Raw genomic sequence first — 20,801 nt, 5'->3', positions numbered from 1 at the left:
GGGGCAAGTAGTAGTTAGACGACGGGTCGTTTTCCTCTTTAGCTCTCTCAGCTCTTGTTATGCACTCGAATCGAAGTGCAACCTGAAGTCAAAACATGCAAGATCTTCTAAAATCGAGGGATTTGGTTTCGCATGTTTACTAATCTATAATCATTGAAAAAAAAAAAATTAATCTGTAATCAGACGAGAAGGAACTGAATTAAGGATGAATTGATGAGGAGTTTGATTGAGGAGGAGTTTGAATCTGGATTCTCATTGAAATTGTTTGCTAAACTATCTTGAATTGGGGTAGGAATGGTACTTGATTCCTTATAAGTTGTTTGCTAAATTCCCATAAATCGGATTGAAATTAGTTTGATTACTAAAATGTCTTTGTTGTTGGGTTAAAGTTTGTGACAAATTTGAAGTTTGAAAAATTGTGTGAGGCTGTAATAGGTAAAAAGGAATACCACCTCCCACCAAAGAGTTCAATTCCTCAAAATCATGAGTTGAATTCCTTATTCTGTATTTTCATTGTAAAGTAAACACATGGATAATATCCACGAATTGACCCCAAGGTCGTTTGTCTGATCTAAAAATATTTGCCGATTGGTGTCAATATTTTGTTTTATTCACGCCTCTGTCCAAGTTGCAGACTCGCAGCAGGTGCCTTCCTCTCTCGCTCCATCCATTTCTCTCTTAGCTAGCGATGCATCGTGCTTCAACATGTTCCATAAATCGTATCTTTGTTATGTCAGCCAACTCTCCCTCTCATATAAAACCACTCTTGAACATCAATTTCATACTAAAAATATCAGCTCTCTCTTCTTCTTCTTCTTCTTCTTCTTCTTCAGCTCTACAGACCATCCCAGACTCTCACTCCATATCAGTTTCAAACCCACTTTATCATTTTCTTCCCCAAACCCAAAACCCCAACAACATAGTCAATCTCATCTGTTCAAGCCTTAAGCAAGGAAACGCCCATCTTGCCCTTCTTCAAAATGACATTAAAGAGCTTCTTCCTCATCTAGGTGCTCAAGACATTTCCAGGGTTCTGCTCAGATTTCAATCTGATTACTCCTCAGCTCTTGTTTTTTTCAATTGGGTCAAGAATGGTTTGGGTCTCAGACCCACTACCCAGAATTATTGTATTGCTATTCATATTCTGGCATGCTCCAAAAAGTTTCCGCAAGCTATGAAATTGTTATGGGAGTTGATAGAGTTGGTCAGAGATGTTTCACCAAAAGATGACATTTTCCAAAATTTGGTTGTGTGTACTGAAGATTGTAACTGGGATCCGGTTATCTTTGACATGCTCATTAAGGCTTATGTGAAAGCAGGTATGATTGGAGATGGTTTTAGCACTTTGAAAAAGACAATAAGGGTTGGTTTTATTCCCAGCGTGATTGCTTGTAATTGTCTTTTGAATGGGTTAGTGAAGTTGAATTGTATTGACCAGTGTTGGGAAGTATATGAGGAGATGGGAAGGATTGGGATACACCCAAATGTGTATACTTTTAATATTTTGATTAATGTTTTGTGCAAGGATGGAGATGTTGATAAAGTGAATGCATTTTTGGAGACAATGGAAGAAGAAGGATTTGATCCCGATATTGTGACATATAATACTCTAATTAGTAGCTATTGTTGGAAAGGAAGGTTGGAAGATGCATTTTATTTGTATAAGATCATGTATAGGAGAGGTGTGATGCCGGACATGGTTTCATATACTGCCTTGATGAATGGTCTTTGTAAACAAGGGAAGGTAAGGGAGGCTCATCAGATTTTTCATCGGATGGTTGATAGAGGGTTGGATCCAGACACTGTATCGTATAACACTCTTATTAGTGGTTATTGCCATGAGGGGAAGATGCAAGAGTCTCGATCATTGTTGCATGAGATGATCAGAAATGGTATTTGTCCAGATGATTTCACTTGTAGGATAGTCATAGAAGGATATGGCAAAGAAGGTAAGCTGCTCTCTGCTCTGAATTTGGTTGTGGAGCTTCAAAGATTTCAAGTGTCTATTTCTCATGATGTTTATGATTATCTAATAGTTGCCTTGTGTCAAGAACTTCGACCATTTGCAGCTAAAAGTCTATTAGAAAGAAGTTCTAAGGATGGTCATCTGCCTGGTTTGGATATCTATAACAAATTGATTGAGTCTCTCTGCGAAAACCTTTATGTGGCAGAGGCACTGCTTTTGAAAGCCGAGATGGTACGTAAGAACATTAAACCCGATCTTATTACATACAGAACTCTAATATGCTCTCTATGTCACATAAATAGAACAGTGGAAGGTGAATCTCTAATGGAAGAGATGGCAGAATCTGGTTTGGCTCCTAATCTAGAGATATGCAGGTCATTGATAAAGGGGTACTGCAAAGAAAGGGATGTTGATAAAGCAGAAACATTGTTAGGCTTGTTTGCCAAAGAATTTCAAGTTTTTGATTCTGAAAGTTACAATACACTTGTCAAAGTCTTCTGTGAGGATGGTGATATGGCCAAGTTGTTGGAGTTGCAGGATAGGATGATGAAAGTGGGTTTTGCACCGAATAGCCTTACATTTAAGTATGTGATCCATGGATTATGGAGAACTGCAAGACCAGATAAAGACAAGCTTCATGTGGAATAAACTTAGAAAGAAGAATGTTGGGCATTGTTGTCCTAGGCAGATGATGTGAGGGATTTTGTTGTATCCTATGACCGATATTCTAGGTGCAATGCAACATGCTTTCACTCTAGTACATTGCCAACCATGATATGTGTTTTCCAGTGTGAATCTGGTGATTGTGTTTCTTGGTGGATAATGAGGGAAAGGTAAGGGATTGGCTGAAAAGCATGCCATAGATGAGGAGCCACTGCCAGGGTAGTGACTTGTTTGGCAGTGGCAGTGGCACTTATTCTTATGTTATGGGGGTAGTAATAGGAAGTTAAGGTCAAATGGGGACCAATTTTCAATTTGGGGTCTTCAATTGCTTTGCTGCTATAGAAGGTGAATTTTGAACCATGTGATGCATGCTGTGCACTTATATTAGAATTCTCCAGGAAGTTCCTCCTGATTGAGCATGTCTGTCATTTAAAGCAATGAATTCCCGGCTGAAGCTTACTTGTTTTAGGAGGTGCTGGGGCCCGGGGGACTCTATCTCGGAGAAACTGAGGCCTGACTGACTGGTAGATGGCAGACCTGCTGAGACCTTCAACTCTGGAATGTCTCTCTCAATTTTCCATTATTAGTGTTCTTCAAGGTCTACAAAACTAAACTTGAGATGCTGCTGCTGGCATCGCAGTTGAGTTGATTGCTAACAATTTACCACAGCCAGCTGGAAATGGAAGTCATGGGTTGGAATTCTAGGCCCAATCTTTTTTCTTTTAGTATTTGCTTGTTTGGCACTGGCAGTCTGAAAATATGATTTGGTGTTCTTGGGTTCGGTCCATCTTTGCTGTATAGCCATTTCTTTAATATGTTCAAGTAAGTTAAAATTATATTATATTTTCAAATTTTGGGTCCAATTTGTGTAAATTACTACTCATAATAACAATAATGAAGAGAAAGAGTCGAATCTCGAATGGACCATATTCGGATATTCCCTTCTCTTCAGTTTGTCGATTCTTTATTTTATATTCAACCGAAGTAGAGTAGTACGAGAGGTGAAACAAAGAAAGAAACAGAGAATCATTCAGGCAGGTGACCAAAATTGGCTGCCCTTCTTTGCACTTAATTATGGTTTTATTCCTTGAATATTTATTTTATTTCATTTGAGCCCCTCATTTTCATGTCCGTTTCTTCCTTTGCCATCGCTGCAGGACCAGTTAGCTTTTGGCTCATTCTTGTTCAAATAAAATATGACACTTTTTTTTTTACCTCCCCTCTAGAAGTTAGAACTGCTAGTTACAATTTTATTTCGTTTTTCAATTGGCATCCATTAAACTTTCCAACAATTATTGTATTGTCTTTGACATAGAAAGACAAGATCATCAAAGGGGCATTTTTGGACACGACGAATCTTTTCTTTAATGAAGTGATAAGCACTGCAGAAATACTATTTTCACAGAGCAAATACATAAAAAGCAAATAGCATCACAATCCAGTGAGAATTCAGTAAAATTACTGGATCAACTTGCATAAAACTGAAAGGGAATCAAATCCCTAATATTTTCTTCTATGTAACCGTTTAAATGTTTCAACAGAATTTTCAACTTTAATGATTTGGTCCTAGACAAATCTATAAGCAGAAAGACAACATGGTACACCACTCAACTATCCTCAGGTAAAGTCAAAAATAGGAAATTCCCTTTTTACAAATCCCATGCATACAAATAAGAAACACTGGAAAAATAAAAATTTAAGCAATTGCTAAAGAAGGTTTCCTGGAAAATTAGAGTTTCTCAGATTTAACATTTACCTGACTGTACAAATCTGAAAATTAGCCCATGTGTAAATTACAGTGCTTCACCTTTAGATGACTCTTTCTCAGCAGATGTTGACCTCGGACTAGACTGGGAATACTCACCCGGTTCCATGTGCTCAACACTACCTTGTCTTTCGGAATGTTCAGGTTCTCCATTTCCTGATGCAGCAGCAGCTTCCTGTGAACCACTGTCTGTTACTTTATCTGCAGGCTCAACATCAGCTATTAATGGCCCCTTGGGGGTGGTGGTGGTGGATGGAGAATTTTCTCTGCCACTACGGTCATTGCTGGAAATGCTAGATGTCAGCCACATAAATTTTAAATCGTGTCCTTCCCAGCATTTACCATTGAGAAATGCCCTCTCCGCTGAACGGCGTGTCGTGAAAGTTATACAAGCTGAGCAATCTTTTGATGCCTCCAACTCACTACCACAATCACGGGATTCCAGATCTTCCAACTCCGCATTAGAAAGATCGCCATAGGGTGAAAAGTGTTCCTTCATAATAGCAACCTAGAAAGCACAAAACATCAGTTTGCTTTCATTGGTACATAGATAAAATTACACCAAGACCAACAGATTCCAGACCATTTCAATGTGATGCAACTGAAAAGAAAACCTAGGACCAGAATGGATTATATTTTACCACACAAAAAAATTAATGCAAATATGAAGGATATATGGAAAAGGTATTAAGGAAGAAAAAATGGTTGTGTTTTTTAAGACTTGAACTTATGTTTATAAACTAGCATGTTTGTGTTTGATTGAAATCATTCTAATGCGTTTGCTAGAACTTTATCCTGATCTCTAATGTAACGGAATCTAAAGTATTGCATAAATTCCTAATAAATGGTCCCAATGCCTCATACTACTTTAAAAAAATGCACTCGTTGCTTTATTGCTCATGATTAACACATAGGCCCATTCATTGAGGAATGTGTGATGCCACATGTATTGCAGCCATATATCCAAGAGCAGAGATCATTTATTCACTTTTTGGCGATTGAGTGGGAAGGATTTGAGAGGGGGGAGGAGAGAGAGAGACTTACATTTGCGAATCCAGCGGGTAAAGGAGGAAGAATTCTAAATGCAGTGGGACGATTGTCTAATTTGTATCTATTCACTGGAGAAGGAGTCCCTATTGATCCCAATGGACGAATACTCAGCTGCTTCAAGCTAGTGGATTGCTGCAGCACCATAGTTGTACTGTTTTTTGGACTACAGGAAACAACATTCTCTACACATTTGTTTTTATCAGTCATCTCAGCATGCAGTTCTTCCATAGGAGTCGGATTTGAGGACTTTGGATTAGCAACTTTACCAACATCAGCTGTTATTCCCACTTTGGGTCTTTTAGCAGCTTGCTCTATGTCTGCCTCACCCTTGGGTCCAGTAGCCTGAAAAAAGTCAAACCTTGAGCAAAGCTGATAATGAAATAATAGTGTTATCATGTACCCCACTAATAAATTTGCACCCACATCTTTATATAAATCAATTTCAAACCCTTTATAAGATCTCTTTGAAACCATGCAAAAAGACTGTCTTAGCAAATAAGGTACATCGAGATGGCAGTATAACATGAGAAAATTTGTAAGGCAAGCCAAGATGATACATGCCTCATATCAAACAAGTGGCATTAGCAAGAAAATGAAACATTCAAGGTAAGGGCAGATGGTTTACTTGTTTCTCAAGTTTGTCCAATTTGCGACGAAAGTCATTTCGTTTCTGGTCCAGCATTTCCTGTTTCTTGCGAAGTTCCTCCTTTAACTGTTCTAAGTTCTCTAGCTTTTTCTGCAGAGGTGGGGCCTTGGGACCATTTGAGATGACAGGCTTGGAGTTATCAGCGGAAGGTAGAAAAGCATCAGATGTATGGACAATACTACTCTTTGGAGCAGCAGATTGAAGATTATCTTTGCTTATACTAGTAACTGTTGGATGGGGTGGAATTGAACCAGGAAAATTACTGGCAGTGCCTGTGCCATCATCAGGAATGCTATCACGATTAGCCCACCACAACTTGATAAAGCGGTTACCCATTACAGCATCAGGCGCCTTTAAAGCAGCTTCAGCCTCTTCCCTCCTTGAAAACTGGACAAAAGCTCGTTCACTATTCAATGGAATATAAATGTCAATGACCTCTCCAAACTTTTGGAAATGAGAAAGAAGAGCCTCCCTTTTGTTGCTCTTCTGGGGAATGCCATTGACAAATAGAGTACGCAATGCTTTTTGAGATGGTTTCCGAATGTTACGTGTAGGATCAAAATGTGTCTTGGGTGATGAATCCATGGCTTTTGGGCCATCTTCTGCCATGATACGCTTCCCTTGACGTGGTGGATTTTGAATGCTGACTAATGCCTCCTTACCTTCCTTAGTTTCACTCTCAATATAATCTGAAGAATTATTTGTAGGTTCAATTTTCTCCTTCACATCTAATTTACTTTTTGAACTGCCAATTCTACCCCACACGGACACACTTGTACTCTGTGAATTGGCAGCTGTCCCAACGCTTCTAATTGGGCATTCATTATCAGCAATATCTAACCTGGCATGATGACGATCAGATGGATCATCATTTGACAAAGATTCAATTTCATCATTCCTAGGTGATTGCAGGCCTAGAAGGGCATTTGAGGTTTCAGGACCATTATTATTCCACAGGGGTTGATCAGGGTCATACAAATCAGCTCCACCCAGATAACCAGGACCAGAATATGGACCGTTCAAGCCCAAACCATCATCATTGACAGCAGACTTGCTTGTTTTTCCGTGTAAGCCTTTGCTATTCATCAATGCAGCTGAAGATGCACTGAGTGATGGTAGAGATCCAGGGCCAGTGGGTTTTCCCAGTAGGTGTGCACTTGATACAGGGAGATTGAACTGAGAAAGACTCTGTAATTGAGGGAAATTAGGACTTAAGTAAAAACACAGGCCAGCAAAGAATGAAGTTTATGGAGAATGAAATATCCAGCCAAGAGAAAGTGCAGCAAGATAAATAAATGCATGAATGAGTTGTGATCAGATGAATCAGATATATCATATACCCATCCCAACCCCCTGCTTAACATTTGACCAGTGGCAAGTTAGGTAACACAAAAAGAAAAAATGGCTAGCACACAGGGGAGTTAGATCTTGTTGCAGAAAGTCCTCAAGTAAAAAGCTTGATCTCTAAACACAGAAACATCCAAAGGCTAATAATCATTCAATAACAAGGATACCATAAACAGACCAGCAGAAACAGGTGTTTGTGGGTACATGCACAAACTGATTGGCATTATACAAAAGAATATAACAAAAACAAAAGGTATCAAGTCACAGCCTAAAGATTTCGGAACCAAGGTATGACCTATACATGCCAACGCATATAGAGTACAAAATTACACATTCAGGCATAATGAATGTGAAAGAAGATTGTTGATGGTGCAGACATTACATTTAAATAAAGCCTTAAGTTAAGCTAGAATGTCAATAAAACATTCATAATACTGAATCATAATGCAGAAACATGCATCATCTCTCCCTCTAAGTACTTGCATTAAACATTCAGGTTGCAGACAAGTAGATATTGGCTGGATAAACTTAAAAGCGTCAAGAGTATAAACAACACATTATTCATTACCAAGAAAAAAGTACTATACTGAGGTGAATTTTTTACATAAAACACCTGTACCCCAGTAGATGCGGTGATCCTCAGTCTAAAGACGCATCGCCACAATTCTCTTTCCATTTTCTACTTTTAAAGTGATTGGTGCAATGTCAAATATATGTTACTGATGATCGAATAACAGGAAAGATATGCACAATAAATGTACCTGGACATCTTCAACAACAATCCGATTCACACCATGCTCCATTGGGCACATATCCCCTCTTAGACAAAATCCACGCTCCTCAAAATCTCTACATCTTTGACGAGGAATCCCCATATTCATCGAAGAATGGATTGGTGGTCTGAGTGTTCCTTGCAAACCAATGGAATGTAGTGTATCCATGGCACCATTAGGTATTCCTGGAATCAATCCAAATGCATTCCAGGATGCATTCTGTGCACTGGAAACACTTGGTAATCCGCGTCCAGCAAAAAGATTTGGAGGAATGGATCCCTGCTGAACGATTTGAGAAGCAATATCCGAGTTGAACCTAGAATCGCGTTGGCCCCATGATCCAGAGTCTCTTCCTCTTCCCCTACCAAGACCAGGGTCTCCAGGAAATCCTTGGTTTGCGCGGATTCTTTGATTTAAATCGAAAGGTGCTCGAGGCAGTGATGCTAATCCCGGGCGTCTTTTATCAAATTTTACAGAAAAGTCTTGAGAAGTGGAATTGTAATTTCTCCATGTTGTACTTGCTTGAGAGTCATTATCCCTGAAAGAGTTCCCATTTGCAAAAGGTTTATTTCGCTTTCTGTATGGCCTTGCTATAACTTGGTCAAGAGTATCTCTCTCCAACGACTGAGAACGAGTCTCTCGTCTACGATGTTTGTGGTTTCGATCATCATCATCATCATCACTGACTTCCTTTTCCTCAGGATCACTAATACAATCAGAAGGAGAAAGGCCCCCTGGTTTTGGAGATGATACTTTTAACTCCATTTGATCCCTTGAAATCAATAGAATGTTGTTTTATGTCACCAATAGCCCTAATTTCCCAGTGCAGAAATCAAATTACTTGTTTGTCTATAAATACTCCAGTGAAAGAACCTAAAATTACTTCCCAGGAAATACCAAAAAGAAAAACGGTAAGAGCAGATAATCATCCCGTTCCAGAGAAAAAATTACTCAAACATGAAAAACATTTGAGGTGCAAACAATTTGAAATCCTTGCACCATAACCATATCAACTTAATACACATTGTGTAGTCAGCATACATGTGCCAACGCAAATTTAGAGGTAAAATGAATTGAATTGTTTTTATGGAGCTATGCGAAATTGCATTCAAAATCAGTACTTCATGTCCACTGATTATTAGAATGAATGATGATCGTTGAACCACTTAAATCAACATTCTATAGATATGATTAATGCACAAAGCAATGACCATATTAGAAACAGACACAAACAGCTTAAATAAATTAAGTAAGCGAAACCCAAGTGAAAAACACTAGTCAATAACTGAATGCAATTTTATACATACACGTCCGCACTATCAAAATTAAACTCCTAAAACCCATAGGCTTTCACAATTTCATATGAAAACGATTAAGTAATCCAATATAATCAACAGAATTTTGAAAATTAAACTCCTAGGAATTGCATTAGCTGATGATAATTTAGGTTTAAAAGAACGGAAAAGTAAAATCAAATAATTAAGCATAAATTCTTACCGAGTGTTCTAAAAGAATTGAGCAACAAATGCCTCCTAAAGCTTCATACATAGAGATTGATTCAACTTCGCTACGGAGCGCGGAGCAATGCACGGAGGTCATGGAAGGCAATTTCGGGAAGAAACATAGTTGCAGAGGGAACGGGTAGGGGTAAGGATCGTAAAAATGAGGTAATCGAGGGGGTCTATCGAACGAAAGCTTTTGCGTGAGAGAAAGAGAGAGAGATTTGGCGGGGTGGTAATATGCGAGAGAAAGAGGTTTTGCGACTGTGACTTGTTTGGGGGTTTGGAGCTGTGCGGAGCAAACAGGAATTTTGAGAGAGATGACGCTGTGCCAAAAAAAGGAATAAATAAAATAAAGTGTGGACGAAAACTAGAATTACAAAATTGCATTTTCTCCTGTAAGATTATGGAAATTGTGGAAGTGTCTCAAGAGACTTCTTTTTTTTTCATTTCTTTTTCTTTCTTTTTTTATTCCTTTTTTGGTGGGGTGCGTCCGTGTATGTTTGGAAAGGTGGGGTTTTCTTATTTTATTTTTGACAAATAATATTCTTTCTTCGCTTTGGTAAGCGAGGAAAAGATTCCTGTTTTCTGCAGAAAAATGCACAAGGGAAAATTTGCAATAGCGTTAAAAACAAAATTATATTGTGTAATGATACAGGATGAACAGATGATAAAACTCAATAAACCACCTGCCATTTATTACGAGTAAATACACAAATGGGAGGAAGACATGTGATCACTTACAGAAGCTAGCGAAGAAAGAAAATAGGTTCAATGCAAATCGCACGCAATGGAATGTAAATCCCTCAGAAGGAAATTAAGAGAAACGCAAAATACATAAAAGGGTGCATCTCCTAAGTTCCAAGCGATAGACGATCTAGAAACAAGTGATACTTCATATACATCGGTCTGGAGCAGGCAACACCATACTATCGACCAAACCAAGCTCTAGGCGGCTGAACTTCCCCATCATTTGTCAACTTATCTAGCACGACATTGACGTCAACTGACTGGCCGCTGTCTGTCATCTTTCGAACAGTGGCCCTAACATAGTCTCTCGGGAAACCCATAGTTGTCACGGTGTCAATCACATCTTCAATGGGAACTCTGTTTCCAGTCCCAGCTGATGCTGAACCACCCCCTGCCCCAGATGGAGTAGGCAATGCATGTGGTAGTACCCGAGCAGTTGGTAGCTGTGGGTAACCACTTCCTCCACTTTGAGCTGTAGCAGAAGAAGAGAGTTGTGGTGGTTTCACTGAGGAGCTACCACCATATTGAGAAGGTGATCCACCATAATGATATGACTCACCAAGCCCAGCTGGAGGGCTATACCCAGAAGAATACCCTGAACTGGATCTGCTAGAAGGCGGCTCATATGCTTGGGAAGCTGGACTATAATACTGTTGGGAGGGGGGAAGACCACTGGGCGTATGAGAAGGTGGCTGACGAAGACTGGGTGGGTAGTTCTGGGAAGGAATATAAGGTGTCTCTTCAGCATGGTGGCCTAATGTAGGCTGGAGTTGAGAGGGATTAACAGGTGTATGCGAAGGGTGCTGTTGAGGCAGCTGGGGTGGTGGCTGAGAATACTGTGGTTGAGGTTGAAATTGTTGATGTGGTGGCACTGGAGGAGGGGGGACCGTCTGCTGACCCGGAGGTAATTGGTATTGCTGATTTGGGGCTCCTTGATTTTGACCAGGCGGTGGGAAATAAGGGTCTTGCTGAGGGACAGGAGGGATCTGGTTCTGAGAAAACTGATTTGGAAGTTGAACTGTATGTGGTACACTTTGGGGCATAGGTTGGGGAGGAGCATTTGGGTGAGAGACAGCAGGAAGTGAGGGTGGAAGGTTCACAGGGGGAGGAAGTTGTTGGTGAGATTGTTGAGGAGCAGAGGCAGCTGCCTGCCCAGAATCCCCATGCATAGCGTTCTGAGGTTCTGGTTGAGGGTCTACCTTGGAATTGGAAACTTGTATACTTGCAAGATGCAGCTGAGCCTCTACTATGTCTTGCTTATCCTTCAAATCCTTAACACCTGTTTGTACCTGTACGTGATGTTGACAAAAAACCAAAAAGAGAAGAATGGTCAATAAAGCAGCATAAACACATTGGCCAGAAAAACAGATAAACATAGGCTAGTGTGCTAATAAACAACACTTCAGCTTTCAGGCCAAAACAAATGAATGCTTGCTTTCACCTGGAACAAGTAAACCTAACTAAGAAGACCTTGCTGTAAGATATACTTGGAGTTATCTTGTTGGGGTAAAAATGTTTCCAAAACCACGCAATTCAAATGCCTAGAAGATTGAAGATTTTCAAGAATTTCAGATTTGGTGAGAGCATGGGAGATGGGCAACTTTGCTTTCACGCTCTCTATTTAGTTCTGGGATCATAAGGAGACATGCACTCGCACATATACCAAAGGTCAAGACTAACAATCGTCCTGCATATGCATCAATCATACTCCCAATGCTATTTATAAGATTTCCAGATTAACAGAAGTCCTATTTGACTAAAACACCAAAAAGAAGGGTAAAGGCAACATACATCTCGAAGAATATCCTCCAACCGTCTCATCTTTCCATCAGCATTCCCATGATTATTTCCCACAGATACCTTCAAATCATCCACAGAATTCTCAAGGTGGCGGGTTCTGCTCTCGAGTTGTGTTAGTCGTGCACTAACACCTTCCAACACATGTAATAAATTATCAGCATGCTTCTTCATGGCCTGGTCAATCTCTGACACAACTGTAGCATCAACTACATTTCGGTCCTTCTGTAAAATAACTTTTGCAGGTTCAATAGAATCCAGAGAGCCATAATTCTGTAAGAAACAAGAAAAGGGTAGCACCATGTAAATGAACCAAATGGTACAGCTGACGTACAGTTATCAATCATAAATGTCTACCTAAAGTCTACCATACAGCAGGAAGATTGTCTTGAAAAATCAAGTGGAGGCTACTATTTTCAAAAAGGGAGTGGATAAAAGCCCATCATGGTAGACAAAACATCAATACTTCAATAGCATCATCTTTGATCAATCTAATCTCAAATAATAATTAACATACATGGCAACATGATCAATCAAAAAGTTGTTCTAATTCACGCACTGCCCTCGGGCTAATTCATTAGAGTCCTCCAATCACAAAACATTTAACTTCACCTGAAGCCTGAAGCATATCATACAAAATTTCAAAATGCTAATAACAAATACAATTTACAAAATCTCAAAACAGATAGAAATCAAACACAATTATCAATTCCCTAAATTACCTAGAAGAAATTAAAACAACTAACAACTAAAAAGCCCCCAAAATCTAGCAAATAAATTTTTTGCAGCTTTAAGCTGAGAGTGTTGATCATCAGATATAACTATTAACCTCTTGAACTGACATAATTGCCAATTTGTTATATGGTAATGAAATGGTCCTTACCGAACTGATTGATCACTCCCTTGCCCTAGTCGACTAATGCAGCTTCAGAGAAACTACAAATTCTAATCAAACTAACGCAATTCTGATTCACGTCTAATCACTTCGATTGATTCATATGAAAATGCGAACATGAAATTCAGCAATTAATGGAACAAAAATATTACTCTGATAGGAGCGGTAGTGTTGGACTTGGGCTCGCCGGAGTTCCAAACCCTAGCGGCTCCTCCTCCTCCAAGATTGGGTGCGGGATCGAAGCTCTGCGACTGCGAAGAAGTTCCGACGATGGGACGAATGGGCTGGAAATCGTAGCTGGGCAACATATCATGATATAGCTTATTGGAAAGCCCATTTCCATGGCCGACCTGCTGCTCTTCTTCCTCTTTGGGATGGTTGTTGTCGTTCATCTTCATCTGGTCGATGAAGTCGTTGTTGTTCTGCTGCGGCGATCCCTGTGACAGATCCATTATCTGCTTGTCCATAAACGACGTCGTGCTCATCGAGTATATACAAACAGCAGCCTGAAATTTTGGATGCTCCTTTTCGGGTTTTGGAATTTGTATTATTTAATTTCCTTATTTATCTATGCTAAGGATTGAACTTGAAGATTGGCAATGTTTGAGCAATTTCAGTTTGAGACGACCTCCTCCTTTAATAACTTTGCTTCTTTGCGACGTAAAAACCAAATTACGAATTTACGACTTTTGATTTCTTATTATTTTTCTTTGAATTTTGTTTACTACTTTGGGCTTTGGTTCCTTTTTGGGCCACAAAGCCCTTTCTCTTTTTTCTTTTTCAGAAAAAGCCCGTATTGTAGCATCTAGGCAAGGGAAGGACTCTGGACAATCAGAGGGTATTGAAGCCCAAAAACCATCAAGATTATTTTCTTCAGGACCAAAAGCATTAAAATTGCAACATGGAAAAGCTCTGTATTATCCCTGCATTTGTGACTCTGTGAATGCAATTCTTTTTTGTATGAATACAAAACTATGTTGAGGGAGAGGGGAATCAGACTTACGAATTCGGATGCAAAGTTAAATGCTCTTAACCAACTGAGTTACAAGAATGCAGTTATTCAAAAATAATGGCTGAAATTTATTGGTGTCTTGTCTAAACTTTGTTAAGCACAATGTTTCAAACAGTTCATTTGGTAGCAAAAGAGAAGATCAAAAGTGTTTGCAGCAAATCAATTCATTTGGTGAAATAAGGTGGAGAGTTACACCACAGAGGATTTCTAAATCTCCCAAATCCATCTACAAAATGGGCAACTCAAATACAATTGGGAGGAAAACTAAGAACATGAAAATTACAACCCAAAAAAAAATATTACAAACAGAGAGAATCTTATAAGCTTATATATAATGAAAAGCTCAATAGTTTGTATTACTTGAAATCATTAGGTAGTCATTAATTAGGCAACAGTGCTTAAATATACCAAGTCCCTTTGTCCTAATCAAAGTTGCAGACACAAAAGAGACTTGGTATGAGAAAAGAAAAGAAAAAACAACTTGTCTAGAATCTAGATTTAGAATTTGTACTCCACAATAGATAAGGTGGAAGAAGCAGGCCATGGCACTTGGATTATGACCATGCTCTGCTCGTACTCAAAAGCAACGTCGTTGCCCTCAATCCTGCAACTTGTTGGTTTCTCAGAAGCAAAGACCCTGAGCTCTCCAGTGCCCTTAACTCCAACTTGAACAGAGCTCTCGTCCTCATTGAAAACAAAGGACTGGATGGCACCGCCGGTGTTGAGCATGTTCACTAAGCCAATGGGGGCGAATTGGACAGACTTTTTTGCATCCAAAACAGTCACCGGAGAGACAAAAATGAGCTCAAAGTTGAAGGGGTCCAGTGACAGTTCAACATCCTCGTTGGGCTTGGACAGGACAAGCTTCTTGGCTTGGTGATAGTACAAGGTAAACTCTTGCACTCCTTCAATGGAAATTGGGCTCTTGCCACTCTTCCACTGGATGTCTTTCGGGTTGAGCTTGGCGGTCAGCCTGTGGGAGAATTTAGAAGCACACTGGTTGCGCCGGGTTTCGCGGCTCCATCCTCCTCCTTGGCAGTTGAATGCCCCAAGAACTCCACTGAACTGTTCCATTCATATCAAAAGTATTGTTAGCTCAAGACCCAAAACATAATCAATAATTCAAATTCACAGTTTGACAATACAAGAATATAAGATAGGTTACCTTATTGAGGTTCCATATTTTGAGCATGGTGTTACCATCATGGAGAGGGTCCTCAAAGAGACAATCACCAGTTGGTAGTGCATAGTACTCGCACCGGAGAATTGAGCCATCGGGCAACACCAGGGTCCTAAGCAAATCAAAGTTGTGCTTTCCAACAGCGTCGCTAACATATATAGGGCCACCGGAGATGGCCCTAGAGGCGGCGTGGAAGGCAGCACAGGGGTGGGTCGATTGGAACATATCCCAATCCGGGTGTATAAAATTGCCCATCCACAAGCTGTTGTAAGCACAGTGCACCATGTGACACCCTTGCAGCCAAAACGTACCGTTGGGGTCACCAGATGGATCGGTGCACCAGAAATCATCACCTGATAACATCAATTTTGCAAAATGATTAATTTCTGTTTATGAAAATTAGGAGTGAGTTAGAACAAAATGAAAATTTTTAATTACAGAAACATACCAACACGGCCAAGGGTGATGGCTTCGGTTCCAAGGAACATGAAGTCGTTGCAGTGCTCCATGCTGGCAATGACACCGTTGCCATTGAAGTGCTTCCTCACTGAAGATGTAAGAGCATCGAAATATGCCTTCGCCAGCTTCACCCTCCCGCCATAATTCTCACAAAGCATTTCCAGCAACTGTTTACAGCATAAATAAATAAAAATATATAATAAAGATTAATTATTTTGTGTAAATATGAAAATAAAAGAAGGAAATTCTTACAAAAATTAAAAAGTTAGGAGAAAAAGAAAAGTAGATATAACGTGCCGACCAACCAGGTCAAAGTAAGTTAACAGAAGTTAAATAGTCTCTCTCTCTCTTTCGCATCCAAAAATAATGACACCTAGCAGTTTCAACGTGACAATTCAACACCGACCAAAATCCAACTAACAATGAACAACCAATCGAATTAAAAATTGAAGAAAAATAACGACTTACGTGGATTACGTCCACCTTGACGCCGTCGATCCCAACGGACTTCAAGTGCGAGTGGAGCCCTTCGTACATCTGATCAACGACCTCGGGTGGGACCAGCCCCACACCAGTGGCCACGATCTTATCCACTGCCAGATCTTCCATTGTCTTCTGTAGGCCCGGAGACAATGTGGGCTCCACCACCACAGCATCGGGCATTCCGGGCACATTGGGCCTCACCCCGCCCCAGTACCCACACAGCGCATGCCACACGTACACGTAATCAACGCTCTTGAACTCCTCCTTGAGATCCTTGATAAAGGCACCCATGCCTTTACCAGAGGCACCACCATTGGGACTCACGTAGTCCCTGAACTTGTAATTTTCTTCAAACTTCAGGAGCCTGCACGGCATTTGCTCGCCGGCCACCGCTTGGTTCATGCCTTCTTTGGTGATGGGATCAGAATCGTGACCAATGGACTGCCACCCATCGTCGAGTAACACGAGGCCGGGTGGACACCCACCTTCCACCAGCTTCCTCACGCCGTCTATGACGCCGTGAGGGTGCACAGTAAGATAGAATGCGTCCCACGTGCACCAACCGAACTTGTCGACGATCCCAGGTGGCGTCTTATCCTCCAAAAGTTGGAAAGTTCCCAAATGATCCCTCGCGATTTTGACAGCCTCTTTGACTAGGGCAAACGGATCATCACCGGCGTGCAAATAGAGCACGCTCTGGAAGGCCTTGGAGACTTCTCGGGTGGACCCACTCTCGACGCAGATGTCGAGAAAGTCGGCGCTGCCGGGCTCGATGCAGGCGCGGAAGGAGCCTTCTAGAAGGGGGAGAACGACGACGTAGGGCCTACCGGCGTCAGAGCTTTCGAGGATGACGATCTGGGTCTCGTTCTCGAGGTCCCGGCCGTTGGATCCGACCCAGTGGGTAGTCCACCAGACTTTGAACCGGAAGATGCTCATGAAGCGGATGTCCTTCAGTTGGCCGACGGGGACCACGTGGCGGCTGCTGGGCTCGGCAACATCAAAGCCCACGAAGCAGCCGGCGGTGCTGTAGGGTGATGGGATGAATGTTATGTTTTCCGGCACGTCGGAGAGAATGACATGGCCGTTTGCCTTGAAGTTGGACTTCTCGAGCGTGAAAGGACATGACGAAGACTTAGAGCCGTCGGCGAGGTTAGTGTCGCCGGTGCCAGCTTTAGTCAAACTTGGAGCCATTGAGTGAATGTCTATGAGAAACACAGAAGGGTAACTTGTGAAGAGGTTTTAGGTTTTGGTTTTTGGGTGCGGTGAAGAAAGGGAGAAGAGCGAGGGTGGGTTTATATAGAGAAATGGATGGTAGGGTTTTCTTTTTTCAGAACGGAGAATCAAAGAATGATCTGGGAAAGAATCTGTAATGACTTTGATTGGGTGTGAAGGAAAATCAGAACTTGCTAAGTTTTAAGTTGTGATGATGAGTGGCTCCGTGAATGTAGGGTCGTCAATTTTATAGACGAATGAGAAGTGGCCACCAAGGTGAGGTGGAAGTTTCGTTTGACATCTTGGTAACTTTTTCAAACAAAATAATAAACTAAATCAACGGTACGATGTAATGATGTGGGCCAGCCTATGTTTCTTTAAAAATAAAATAAATTTAGATAAATGAAATTCTTTCTCAAATTATCCATTAGAGGCCTCAACTGTAACATAAAAAACATGAATTATATATAGTTTTCTGAATTACTTTGTCCTTAATGGAGAACGTCACGCGCTTAATATCGCCATCAAAGGAAAACAAATTGTTTCAAATTGTTTGATGTAATTCAATACATTAATTTCTTTCCAATAAAAAAAAAAAAGATTCATTAATTTTATTAACCAAAGTAAAGCCCTTTACTATTTCAGGAGATACATGGTGAAAATTGAATGAAGGCTTGGTGCCCTCATGCAAATTACAAGGCTATGAGTGCTGATGTTCAATCACCTTGTAAAATGAAGGAATAGTGTTTTAATTTGGTCGAAATATTAGGGTTCATGAAAACCTACAGGTGCACATGATCAATTAAACGGATGTGCATGTGTACGTAGCTTTACTTGGACATATATAATACAAGCTATTACGGTTATAAATTAAAAGTTCATAAATACAGAGTTTTGACGTCGGAGGTTTACGTTGCATACATATGCTCGTATTTTCCATGCATGTGTTACGTTATTTTTATCTTTGTTTTTTTTTTTGTTTTTTTTTTTTTTTGACAAAGAGATAATATGAATTACTCATAATGGTTCACGAATACACATGTCATCTTATCCTCCCAAGTTGAAGGAATCAATCTATACGTATATGATACGATCTCAAAGTGACATGGCCCAACAACAAGAGATATTTAGTCATATACCAATTCTTAACACTAAAACTACAAATAAACTCTACACCATTTAATTTATATAAACACACCCAAAACATGATAGATGACCCTATTGAATTTAATTTTGATTATTAAATTACTTTGATGCCTTATTGAGTGTTTTGTGTTTTTTTTTTTGAGATTTTGGGATTGGGTTTGTTTTAAGAAATAAATGACAGTTTTGTAATTTAAAAGAAGTTAAAAGCCTTTTTATTATGTTGTAAATGTGTTTTGGGTGTGTTTCTAAAGTCCATTTCATATATGATTTTTTTTTTATAATTTGGACTCCTATATTGGGTATAATAGTAAATCTTTCCAAAAACCAAAATAAAAAACAAAAAAAAAGGAAAAGCGAAAAGCCCTCATTTTCATTAATTAAGTATGGTTCAAGATTCAATAAAATATATAAAATATTTTTTAAGTAATTATATATGTGAGGTTCTTGACTTCCAAATCCTAAACCCTTAGGGGCCGTTTGGTTCATGGGAAAGGAGGCATAGGAATGGGAATTCAATTGCTTTCCCATGTTTGGTAAGTCCGGGAATGGGAAACGGATTCCTGGCACATGGGAAAGTAGGGGGGAAAGTGATGCCCCCCTCTTAACTTGGGTTTTGCTTTCCCTCCTCATGGGAAAGTTTGGGAAAATGTGCCAACATTCAATGCACAATTTTCATGACTATTTTGTCCATATGAACAATTTATAATTACAACGTATAATTAAATGCATTCTTTTTTTATTTGATTTAATATGGGTATAATTGGAAAATTATACAAATTTTGTTTTCCATTCCTACTCAAAACAAACATGGGAAAGGAAACAAAGTGAAATCTCCCGATTACTTTCCCAACATTACCAAACGTGGGAAAGGAATCTGTCATTCCCATTCCTTGGGAAATGATATGGGAATTAATTTCCCCTCAAATCCATTCCGTGAACCAAACGGGGCCTTAATTAAGCCAGGAGACAAGATCTATTGAAATCTTGAACAGATGAATGATTGACTATCGTTTTGGCCAATCAAATTACAAGGAAAATATCCTTAAATTGTTACTTTGTTATTTTATTTATTTGGAAAATCTCCTTTATAAAAAGGAAAAGTCTTAAATTGTTGATGTTATCAACCAGTTACGTGCCTTCCAGAACTCCGTGGAAAATTTATGTTGCGATTCTTCAAATTTTGTTTTGTCTTGGGTTATAATATTCTATACGTTCCATTTTTTTCAAAAACTTGTTTTGTGTTTTTGGGATTCATCATGCATGCAGTGTGGTTGGTTGGACCCAGAATATACCTATAAACAATTGGTTTTTCTTTTTTCTTTTTTGCTGGATAAATAATTGGTTGGTTTTTCTTCCAAAGTTTTATCTCATAAAAGTTAAAGTATTATATTCTTATTCAAAGCGTGTGGTATTTTCGTGGGCCTCAGTCCGTAGAATTAGGTTAGCAATACTATATAGGCCCATAGTCGACAGTGTGCCGACATTGCCACGTGTAAACATCTTAGGCTCCAGTTCCACCGACCAATTGCTCTTTTACGTTTAAAATAAGAATATGTGCTACGTGGAACACCCATACAGTGCCGCGTTACGATGTAAGTTGTAACTACCTAAAATCTGAAATTCTAGAATAACATGGGATAGGATAGGATAGAACCTCCCACGTTTCATACGTAAACAAATTCGTGATAAAATGATTTATCCACAACGCATCAACGTTCAGAATCAAGTTATAAATACATGAAGAATATTAATTAACGGTTCGTACTGTTTTACAAATTCGTGTTAAGATCCCAATTCAAAAACGCATCAACAGTCAGAATCAACTTATAAATTCGTAATCTCAATAATTCTTTATTCCTCCCAACAAGACCCAACCACCGTATAGTTTAAAAGTTTCATTTACTTTTTCTGATTAACATATAGTCTGAGCTATGATGATGACAAAGTCAAAAAGGTGTTTTCTGGTGCTGTGAGCCGGAAATTGGGGAGCAGTGCTATTGGGAGATATAGTGCTACATGCCCATGCCATGTTGATGCCACAAATCATACGTCATGGTATATACATAGATTATTACAGGCGGGACTTTTTTGTGTGCCGGTGAGTGGAGGACATCTGCATTTGCTTGCCCTTTCAAAATCTAAAGTTCCATTTACGTGT

At 39.7% G+C, this 20,801-nt stretch overlaps 4 protein-coding genes across 8 annotated transcripts; 1 reads left to right on the top strand and 3 right to left on the bottom strand.

The window, feature by feature from the left end:
- Positions 1 to 563: 563 nt before the first annotated feature.
- Positions 564 to 3,480, top strand: LOC110756662 (Pentatricopeptide repeat (PPR) superfamily protein). Its single transcript, XM_021958115.2, has one exon. The coding sequence runs from the start codon at positions 689 to 691 to the stop codon at positions 2,612 to 2,614; it is 1,926 nt and encodes a 641-aa protein (XP_021813807.1). The 5' UTR covers positions 564 to 688; the 3' UTR covers positions 2,615 to 3,480.
- A 673-nt stretch (positions 3,481 to 4,153) lies between these two features.
- On the bottom strand, positions 4,154 to 10,042 carry LOC110756181 (zinc finger (CCCH-type) family protein / RNA recognition motif (RRM)-containing protein). 4 transcript variants are annotated; one of them, XM_021957590.2, is made up of 5 exons: positions 9,708 to 10,042; positions 8,199 to 9,092; positions 6,070 to 7,278; positions 5,439 to 5,786; positions 4,154 to 4,902 (listed from the first exon to the last, which is right to left on the bottom strand). In XM_021957590.2, the coding sequence occupies exons 2-5, from the start codon at positions 8,973 to 8,975 to the stop codon at positions 4,423 to 4,425; spliced, it is 2,814 nt and encodes a 937-aa protein (XP_021813282.1). In that variant the 5' UTR covers positions 8,976 to 9,092; positions 9,708 to 10,042; the 3' UTR covers positions 4,154 to 4,422. The 4 variants fall into 4 exon arrangements, with proteins under 4 accessions (XP_021813282.1, XP_021813274.1, XP_021813288.1 ...); XM_021957582.2 differs by having other exon boundaries at positions 8,199 to 9,083; XM_021957596.2 differs by having other exon boundaries at positions 8,199 to 9,022.
- Positions 10,043 to 10,380: 338 nt separating this feature from the next.
- LOC110756162 (basic salivary proline-rich-like protein (DUF1421)) lies at positions 10,381 to 13,798 on the bottom strand. Of its 2 annotated transcripts, none has more exons than XM_021957562.2 (3): positions 13,304 to 13,798; positions 12,251 to 12,481; positions 10,381 to 11,748 (listed from the first exon to the last, which is right to left on the bottom strand). In XM_021957562.2, exons 1-3 carry the CDS (start codon positions 13,634 to 13,636, stop codon positions 10,639 to 10,641), a joined length of 1,674 nt encoding a protein of 557 aa, XP_021813254.1. In that variant the 5' UTR covers positions 13,637 to 13,798; the 3' UTR covers positions 10,381 to 10,638. The 2 variants fall into 2 exon arrangements, with proteins under 2 accessions (XP_021813254.1, XP_021813249.1); XM_021957557.2 differs by having other exon boundaries at positions 12,251 to 12,529; positions 13,304 to 13,797.
- A 690-nt stretch (positions 13,799 to 14,488) lies between these two features.
- Positions 14,489 to 17,828, bottom strand: LOC110756135 (Raffinose synthase family protein). Its single transcript, XM_021957531.2, has 4 exons — positions 16,271 to 17,828; positions 15,792 to 15,969; positions 15,329 to 15,696; positions 14,489 to 15,228 (listed from the first exon to the last, which is right to left on the bottom strand). Exons 1-4 carry the CDS (start codon positions 17,474 to 17,476, stop codon positions 14,662 to 14,664), a joined length of 2,319 nt encoding a protein of 772 aa, XP_021813223.2. The 5' UTR covers positions 17,477 to 17,828; the 3' UTR covers positions 14,489 to 14,661.
- Between the last annotated feature and the right edge of the window lie 2,973 nt (positions 17,829 to 20,801).

Source organism: Prunus avium, chromosome 3, assembly GCF_965620075.1.
Source record: "Prunus avium chromosome 3, drPruAviu1.hap1.1, whole genome shotgun sequence".
Classification (NCBI taxonomy): domain Eukaryota; kingdom Viridiplantae; phylum Streptophyta; class Magnoliopsida; order Rosales; family Rosaceae; genus Prunus; species Prunus avium.
Note: the sequence above shows the minus strand (reverse complement) of the source record. Positions and strands in the feature narration are given on the sequence as shown.